This window comes from Ictidomys tridecemlineatus, chromosome 11 (genome assembly GCF_052094955.1).
Source record: "Ictidomys tridecemlineatus isolate mIctTri1 chromosome 11, mIctTri1.hap1, whole genome shotgun sequence".
Classification (NCBI taxonomy): Eukaryota; Metazoa; Chordata; class Mammalia; order Rodentia; family Sciuridae; genus Ictidomys; species Ictidomys tridecemlineatus.
Window position 1 is genome coordinate 69,558,581 of NC_135487.1, and position 10,070 is coordinate 69,568,650.

General features: G+C 35.6%; 1 protein-coding gene across 1 annotated transcript in view; it reads left to right on the forward strand.

The window, feature by feature from the left end:
* The window catches only part of Clca2 (chloride channel accessory 2), a 34,064-nt gene extending 24,751 nt beyond the window's left edge, over positions 1-9,313 (forward strand). The window contains exons 12-14 of the mRNA XM_005341301.4: positions 1,690-1,860; positions 7,080-7,313; positions 8,430-9,313. Of these exons, the coding sequence (XP_005341358.2) occupies positions 1,690-1,860; positions 7,080-7,313; positions 8,430-8,866 (842 nt within the window). The 3' untranslated portion in view covers positions 8,867-9,313. The remainder of the gene's footprint in view (positions 1-1,689; positions 1,861-7,079; positions 7,314-8,429) is intronic.
* The last annotated feature ends 757 nt before the right edge of the window (positions 9,314-10,070 follow it).

Sequence of the window (10,070 nt, forward strand, 5' to 3'; positions counted from 1 at the left end):
AACACACATGTGCATAGTTGTGTAATACTTTCTGTAATGGAAGAAGTATTTATCTGCAAAGTAAAATTAATGAAAAACAATAAAATTGTACTTACCAAATGATTTATAATTTAACAGTACTTTCTCATGCATACTCTCAGGTAACTATCACAGCAACCCTGTATGATAAGTTATCCCATTTTATAGAAATAAAAGTGAGATATTAAGCTTCAAAGCCACTAAGTGGCAGATCCACATCTTAAAGCGAACTTTCTTAACTCTCAAGCCAATGGTCTTTCCCTATTTCTTTCTGCCTCAGCGATTAACAGAGCTGGCAGTGCTGACTGTGTGATGGACATATTTTTCTTTGAATTTCTCAACAATGTTAAACCATCTTATTAGTCATTAAATCACTAAGTACTATACTCTTATTTATTTCTAATAGAAAAAAATTGCTCATAAATACTATACTCTTATTTATTTATTTCCAATAGAAAAAAGTTTGCTAAATCTACCTTGATAATAAGATGTTTAGCATTTATTTTACTTAAATATGCTCTGCTTTTCTCATGTTAAGGAGCCTGCTTCTGCAGTAGGGAAGAGGAAGATTCTACTTTATCAATGGTATAGTGCTGGGACTCAGGGCTGGGGGTGTGGTGTGAGAACTGAATTGACAACTGGGTAGGAGAAGCTGCTTGTCCAAAGAGGCCACCTGCACTTGAATGGTGAATGTGACTTGTACTTGGCCTACCTGCTATTCTGGGGTCTAGGTCCTCCTGCCATTCATAGACTTGGCTCTGAATTGAACTGCTCTCTGAGGATCAGTGCAAAAGGAAGGGAGTCTAGCACTGGCAAAGCTATCAGCACGTCCCCTGAATCATGGCACTGTGGACAGAACCAAAGCTGCCAAACTCCAGGTTATCAGTCCTCTTAGAATCTAGAACAATTCCATGTACTCTCTAATGAGGAAATTAAGCAATTCCATACAATTTTATCAACAACCAAAGTTCTTCTGTTTTTGTTTTTGTTTTCTTCCCCCCAACAGAGATTCTTTTTTTTCCTAAGATTTATTTCTTTTTTTTTTAAATTTTTATTGTTGGTTGTTCAAAACATTACATAGTTCTTGACATATCATATTTGACACTTTGATTCAAGTGGGTTATGAACTCCCATTTTTACCCCATATACAGATTGCAGAATCACATCGGTTACACATCCACTGATTTACATATTGCCATACTAGAGATTCTTAGTCAAACAGCTTCAGGTCATTCATGAACTCTTGAAAATTGTATGAAAATGTGTATATGTGAATACAAATTTATTTCTTAGAGGCAGAATATATATTATTTCAAAAGAGTTTATGACCATAAATAAGCTTAAAAATATGCTTGGTTTCTAGGGAAAACTAGTATCATTTTCAATGATAGGAATGAAAGCTTTAAAGATGATTTTTAAGTGTTTTATTAAAACTGTAGTAGGTACAACTCACTCACCTTTAGAAAATAATTTTTTCAGAGGCTAAGAAATAACAGGAAGAAATTATCGGACCATTAGTCTTTAGTTACCTCATAAAATAAAAAATAGCAATAATCATGATAACAGACACTAAAATGAAAAGAATAAGAGGAGAAATGTTATTTTAGTAGCATTAAATATTAGCAATCAACTATGATGACAAGTATTGACATTGAATCTTTGTCTATACAGGTGCTGATGTTATAAAAAATGATGGAATATACTCGAGGTATTTTTTCTCCTTTGCTGTAAATGGTAGATATAGCTTGAAAGTGCATGTCAATCATTCTCCCAGCGTAAGCGCCATAGCCCACTCTGTCCTGGGAAGTCATGCTATGTATGTACCAGGTTACATAGCAAATGGTAAGAATGATTAGTACTGTTAATTTGAGTAATTTCATTTCATGTACATATCTTTGATGAGTGGGTGTGTACTGGGTGGAGCTAAGAGGAAGGATGAGAAAGGAGTTGTGAAAGAGATGGAATTTCAAAATTCTTTATAATTATATCAATATAGAGTGTTGACTGTCTCCTCAATACTCAGTGAGTCATGGTAGTGGATATTCAGATAATAGGTCATTCCTATAGACCACTCCTATCTTTATTTTAGTAATCACAGACCTCTTTCTTGTGATAATTTCACTAGAATTACTAAGAGATAAAGAGACATGGGAATTCTAAGTTCTGGCTCCTATATTTCCCCTGGAGAGGATTAGAAAAGAGAAACAAGAAAAGTTTCTAGCAGCTAAAAGAAGGAAGCAAACAGACCAAATAATCTATACAGGAAATGAATTTCTGCATAAGTACAAGCTCAGATGTTACAGACAACAGAGTGACTCCTAAAGGGGTTCTGATTTTCTGCTGGATAAAAGTGTCAAATAAATAGAAGATGCATATTAAAAAAATAACACCATTATTTTTAGTCCCTGATGGGTATCAATAGTTAAACAGTTTATAACAAATAAAAATATATGATGCTGTAGTCTCTCTAAAAACAATTTCAAAATCAATTTTATAAGTATTACTTATGTACTTCAACAGTTATAATTAATCATCTGGACCATTCCACTATACGATTCTATAACTTTTTTCTTTTTAAGAGACAGAGAGAGAAAGAGAGAGAATTTTTTTTTATTGGTTGTTCAAAACTTTACAAAGCTCTTGACATATCATATTTCATACATTAGATTCAAGTGGGTTATGAACTCCCATTTTTACTCCAAATACAGATTGCAGAATCACACTGGTTACACATCCACATTTTTACATAATGCCATACTAGTAAATGTTGTATTCTGCTACCTTTCCTATCCTCTACGATCCCCCCTCCCCTTTCCTCCCATCTTCTCTCTCTACCCCATCTACTGTAATTCATTTCTCTCCTTGTTTTTTTTCCCCATTCCCCTCATAACCTCTTATATGTAATTTTGTATAGCAATGAGGGTCTCCTTCCATTTCCATGCAATTTCCCTTTTCTCTCCCTTTCCCTCCCACCTCACGTCTCTGTTTAATGTTAATGTTTTCCTCCTGCTCTTCCTCCCTGCTCTGTTCTTAGTTGCTCTCATTATATCTAAGAAGACATTTGGCATTTGTTTTTTAGGGATTGGCTAGCTTCACTTAGCATAATCTGCTCTAATGCCATCCATTTCCCTGCAAATTCCATGATTTTGTCATTTTTTAGTGCTGTGTAATACTCCATTATGTATAAATGCCACATTTTTTTAATCCATTCATCTATTGAAGGGCATCTGGGTTGGTTCCACAGTCGAGTTATTGTGAGTTGTGCTGCTATGAACATCGATGTGGCAGTATCCCTGTAGTATGCTCTTTTAAGGTCTTCAGGGAATAGTCCAAGAAGGGCAATAGTTGGGTCAAATGGTGGTTCCATTCCCAGCCTTCCCAGGAATCTCCATACTGCTTTCCAAATTAGCCGCACCAATTTGCAGTCCCACCAGCAATGTACAAGAGTACACTTTTCCCCACATCCTCACCAGCACTTGTTGTTGTTTGACTTCATAATGGCTGCCAATCTTACTGGAGTGAGATGGTATCTTAGGGTGGTTTTGATTTGCATTTCTGACTGCTAGAGATGGTGAGCATTTTTTCATGTACTTGTTGATTGATTGTATGTCCTCCTCTGAGAAGTGTCTGTTCAGGTCTTTGGCCCATTTGTTGATTGGGTTATTTGTTATCTTATTGTTTAATTTTTTGAGTTCTTTGTATACTCTGGATATTAGGGCTCTATCTGAAGTGTGAGGAGTAAAAATTTGTTCCCAGGATGTAGGCTCCCTATTTACCTCTCTTATTGTTTCTCTTGCTGAGAAAAAAACTTTTTAGTTTTAGTAAGTCCCATTTGTTGATTCTAGTTATTAACTCTTGTTATTAACTTTGTTGATTCTAGTTATTAACTCTATCAGGTGCAGAGTCTCTGATTTGATATCAAGCTCTTTGATCCATTTTGAGTTAACTTTTGTGCATGGTGAGAGAAAGGGATTTAGTTTCATTTTGTTGCATATGAATTTCCAGTTTTCCCAGCACCATTTGTTGAAGATGCTATCCTTCCTCCATTGCATGCTTTTAGCTCCTTTATCAAATATATGAAAGTTGTAATTTTGTGGGTTGGTCTCTGTGTCCTCTATTCTGTACCATTGGTCCACCCGCCTGTTTTGGTACTAGTACCATGCTGTTTTTGTTACTATTGCTCTGTAGTATAGTTCAAAATCTGGTATTGCTATACCTCCTGACTCACACTTCTTGCTTAGAATTGCTTTTGCTATTCTGGGTCTTTTGTTTTTCCATATGAATTTCATAATTGCTTTATCTATTTCTACAAGAAATGCCATTGGAATTTTGATTGGCATTGCATTAAACCTATAGAGAGCTTTGGGTAATATCGCCATTTTGATGATGTTAGTTCTTCCTATCCATGAACAGGGTATATTTTTCCATCTTCTAAGGTCTTCTTCTATTTCAAGAGAGAGAATTTTTAAATATTTATTTTTAGTTTTCGGTGGACACAACATCTTTATTTTATTTTATTTTTATGTGGTGCTGAGGATTGAACCCAGCTTTCCGCTCATGCCAGGCGAGTGTGCTACCACTTGAGCCACATGCCCAGCCCGATTCTATAACTTTTTTGTTCTGTATGTGCTTCTCATTAGAAACTAATCAAGATGCTACAATGGATTTGCATCTTTTTTTTTTTGGTGTATTCTCTCCTACATAATTCATTCTCACCTATACTTCAAATATTTTGGTTTATTTCAAAACCATTGTAAGTGAATTTGCAAGGTAACACAGTTTTATTGCATAGGTATGATATCATATCTAGATATAATAGTTTGTTTCTAAATAGGTATTCCCTTTGTTAATTTATACATAATAGTTTTGAAGGCGTACTCGATGATTGATTGGCTTAGAAACTTGGGATACCAAATAGAAGAGATGATTCTTATCAAGGAGTTTTTAGGCAACTGACTGGTCTGTGTATCTCTTTAAAACCCAGGAGTTTAAAGGATACAAATATCAGTATTCTAGTGTACAGCGAGATTAGAAGTGCTCAACTATGGCTTTCTGTGTACTTCATATATTCCTTAAGAATGCAAAAAAAGAAAAGGGATTCCCTTGCCATGCCTATTTATGAACAGCATTCACTTTCTCAGCTCTTCTTGGGTGATGACCTTGAACACACACTTCTCTGGCAAATGGGAGCTGCTCTGTTTTCACACCATCAAAAGTCCAGACAGAGCAGCACCTGCCCCCTTCCTTTTCTCTCCCAAGGCCACTGTCTCTGCTGGATCCATTCTGGATTCCAGCCAAGGGACTTGAGAACCTCTCTCTCTCACATGATCACTTGCTGCTATCCTCTATGAGCAGTATTTGAGTATGTTTTATTACCTCCCATAAAAATATTAAGTTATACATCACCTCCCAGCTATTGTCCACTTCTCTACTCCCTGTCTTCCCATCCCTTGAAATGAATCAAAACCTGCTGACTGAACTTTCTCACCTCCTGTTCACTACTCTGCCTGCCACAATGTGGCTTCCACTCAAATCACTCCACTGGAATTGCTCTGACCCTATTTGCCAATGGCCACCCTGCTGCCAAGTCCAAAGGTCACACCTCAGTCCTCATCTTCCCTGATTATCAGCAGTGTCTGGTAGCAGACTGAACTCTTCCTTGTTATTTCCATGATGCCATAGTCTCCTGGTTATCTCTTAACCTCTGGAATTTTTTGTCAGCCTCTTTTCCAGCTCCTCCTTTTCTAAAGGTGCTTAGTCTTCATTTTTTTTTAATCTACTCTCTGGAGCCATAGTGCTAAACTGTGACTTTGAGCAAGTTGCCTAGCTTCTGAGAGTCTGAGTTTTATTATATATACATATATAAAAAATATATATATATATATATATGTAAAAATGGGGGTGATAACTGTATTCTCCTTGTAGTTTTCCTAAGAAAATTAAACATTTGACATCCATAAAGTACTTAGCCTGGCACATAGTAGGTACTAAATATATACTACTTATCATTATATTTAAAATTATCATTAGGTAATCTCTTTAATCCATATGGCTTTAATAATATCTACATATCATATCCTCCAAATTCATAACTTGAAAATTAATAAATCTAACCAAACCCCTTTTTCAGCTTGAAATTCATAGATGACGGACTCTTTTATATTTTTACAAGAATCGTAAAACTTGTTTCTTAATCTTTGGTCTCTTTTTCCTGGGAGTTATTTTTTTCAACCATCATTGTCTCCTTCACTATTCCATATACAAATCTATTATCAACTTTTGTTGACTTTGTCTCCAAAATATACCTTGAACTGCCCTTTCTTGCCTCCTTTCACTGTTCTCACCCTTCCCAACTGAGTGGCCCCCTTGCTAGCTATACTTTACTTCAGTCTCTACAAAGCAGCCAGAGGCTAAAAGGTCCTGCATGAACTTCTCTCCTGTCTCACCTCAGACTATTCTTTCCCCTCTTTTTATTTTGTTTTCTTTTATTGACTGATTGATTCGAGTGCTGAGGATGGAATCCAGGGACTCACATAATCCTAAATAAGAACTCAAGCTCAGCCCTTTTCCTTTCTTTAATTTATTTTTTCTACCTTGTAGAGCTCTTGCACATCTCAGAATTTCCACCCAAGCTCTTCCCTTTACCTAGGATTGAATTTTTTTTTTAAACCTCTGCTCTTTCCAAGCCTGATCGCTCAACCTTTAGGAAAACTTTAAATGTTGCTTCCTTGATACCATTCTAAATTGTGGACTCAGCGCTCTGCCTTTTGCCTTCTTCATTCATCACAATTTGTAAATGTATGTGTGCTAATATGATTAACAAAACTGAAAATTCCATGCAGTATTCTTTTTTGTCACTGATTACTGGCACAGCATCTGCCCTCAATAAATACTTAAGGAGTGAATAAATGAATGCATTAATGAATTATTGGATGCATAAACTTAGTTATTCTAAAGATGTGGTTAAAAGGGTTTTAAAAAGCCTCTTAATAACCTGTTAAGAACAAGCTGTTCAGGAGATTTTTAATTTGTCTTTTTTTGGTGATTCTTTTGTATCTTAGGTAATATTCAGATGAATGCTCCAAGAAAATCAGTGCGCAGAAGTGAGGAGGAGCAAAAGTGGGGCTTTAGCCGAGTTAGCTCAGGGGGCTCCTTTTCAGTGGTGGGAGTTCCAACTGGCCCCCATCCTGATGTGTTTCCACCGTGCAAAATTGTTGACTTGAAAGCTGTAAAAATGGAAGAGGAAGTGACCCTGTCTTGGACAGCACCTGGAGAAGACTTCGATCAGGGGCAGGGTACGTTTGCTGGTTTCATTATCTATTTTTCTACAAGATGGTATTTCTAATTACTATGTCAAAGATTAGTTGAGTGGAAACAGCTTTAGGGTTTAGAGACTAAAAAGCTACAGAAGGTTGCCTTAAAAAGTCTGCTGCTCTAGAAGTGAAGAAGCAGCCCTGGTAGACTCACTGGCACTAATCACACAGAAATCTCCACTGGGGACATAAACACACACATGAAGGTGGCCAATTCAGCAAAACTGTGTTCTGCACTACAGAGCACATGCTTCCCCAAACTGGAAGTAACTAGTTTTCTGAAAATTCTCCAATGAATATTTATTCATGTGTTTATAAGTCAGATTTAGGGGACCATTTCCTATGACTCATGCAAACCTTGATACATTTTCCTCTCCCACTTCTGGCCATCATTTTTGTTACACAAGTTAAAAGCAGTTCCCAGATTGGGGTCTTTCTTGCCCATACTTGGATGTACCTTGATGGAGTCCCTTCCACTTTCCATTTCTAAGGCCAGTGCTAACTTCCAGGCCTCCACCCACTATATCTTTTTCCTATTTTTTTTTTAATCTGACAGTCATAACACCATTTATTGAGAAATATTTGCCACCCCCAAATTAATTAGAATTTCACCTTTATCATATGTTAAATTCCTAAATATATTTGACCTACTTTAGAATATAAGTTTATTCATATATTAGTGTCAGGGTTTGAGTTCTTGGGGCATTGGTTTAGTTCTTCTGCACCACTATCTTTCAAACTTTGTATGACAATTTTTATCATTTATTTTCCATATAAGCTTTACCATAAGCTTCACTAGTTAAAGCAAGAATCAGAGACACTGTTAATAAAAATCACATAAACTTTCCATAACATCTCAGGGAAAAATAACATCTTTATTATGTTAGATCTTGCTTTCAAAAAAACACAAGTCCTCATGCCCAGGTTTTAGTGTGGGTTTTTATGTAATGTTTTAAAATTTTGCTCTTATTCTTAATTCTTTTTATGTTGATTCCTAGACATTTTGACTTTTCCATTGCTATTCTCATTAGTCATTTTTAATAAAATAGAAAACTTCTCAAAGTGACTTAACTCCTCCATTTATTCTTTTAATTTCAGCTACAAGCTATGAAATAAGAATGAGTAACAACCTACAGAGTATTCAAGATGACTTTAACAATGCCGTTTTAGTAAATATGTCAAAGCTAAAACCTCAGCAAGCTGGCACCAGGGAGATGTTTACATTCTTACCCAAACTTTTCTTAAATGGACTTGAACCTGATGGAGAAACACAAGAAAGCCGCAGAATTTATGTGGCCATGAGAGCAATGGATAAGAACTCCTTAAAGTCTGCTGTATCTAATGTTGCCCAGGTTTCTCTGTTTATTTCTCCAAACTCTGCTCCTGTACTAGGAAGAGATTCTCTTATAATGAAAGGAGTTTTAATAGCAATAAGTTTAATAGGAATCATTTGCCTCATTATAGTTATAGCACATTATACTTTGAATAGGAAAAAGAGAGCAGACAAGAAAGAGAATGGAACAAAATTACTATGAACAAATACACAGAGTACCTTCCTTTTTTGATAAAAGGCCCATGGCACTTGCATTTTGCAAATATATAACCTCAAAATAAAGTTAACATAAAACTGTATTAAAATGCATTCAGTTTTTGTATAATAGAGATATTGTTTTTACATAGTTATTACACATATTTTTGTAATAGTCATTTTGAGGGGTGAATTAGAAAACCCTTAGGCTTTAGTTACGGGAAAATAACATTAGTTATTTTTCAAGGTAGTGTCTTTAAAGGCAAAGGCAAGGGCAAAGTTGAATGAGAGTTAAGAAAAGATGGTTTTATTGAAGTGAAAAAAAATTTCAAGTAGAGAAACAGGAGTTAGGCCTGGATTATGCAGTGTAACTGTCTATATAAGGTGCTTGTTTATTTACTTTGATTAATCTTTCATTTTTTCTTATCTGCGCAGAGCAGGTTGCTTGTTCATGACTGACAATCAATCTACATTTTATATATATGAAGCCACTATTGTCAAGTTCTGTATCTCTTGCCATATGGTTAAAAACAATACAGATCAAATCCTACCACTAATGCTCAAAGAAATCTCTTTTTCACTGTAACTTTAAAAGGTAGTTTTTATCCTTATCTCTTCCTACTGGTTTTCTAACAAAGGTCTATTGAATTTATTGTTTATAAGTTTCTATTCCCATCAAAGCAGATTTCCAAGTTATTGCCTTGGGAACAATTGAATAAAAATGGCTATCCCTCTCATAAGATTTAAGTGAGGAATGAAAGACATTATTTTAATACATATATAGACCATATATATACTTTTATTCTATTTCAACCTAAGAAGAGGTCAGGGGGAAGAGATTGACCTTTGGAAATGACTATCATATTCTATCCTGTGGCTAAATAAAAGTCTAGAATCCTTTTTCCATCTAGGGCAGGGAAAAAGTGCAGCACAGACCACAATGAAATAAAAATTACTTTTCATCTGACTTTACCTTCCTCTAGTTTTTAAAACAGTATTGACCAAAGAGCTTAAAATTTTATTGAATAAATATGAGTAATAATGTAGAAGAGGTCTTGGTTTTATAACTAGGACCAGTTAAGAATGAAAATTAGATCAGTTTGGGGTGGTAAGGAAGGAAATGTGGTGAGTTGGGACAGGAAGAGAACACCTGAGGAGAGACTCAGCAGGGATGGAGAAAAAGCAACCATCAAATCTCTCTGCCCAGGCAG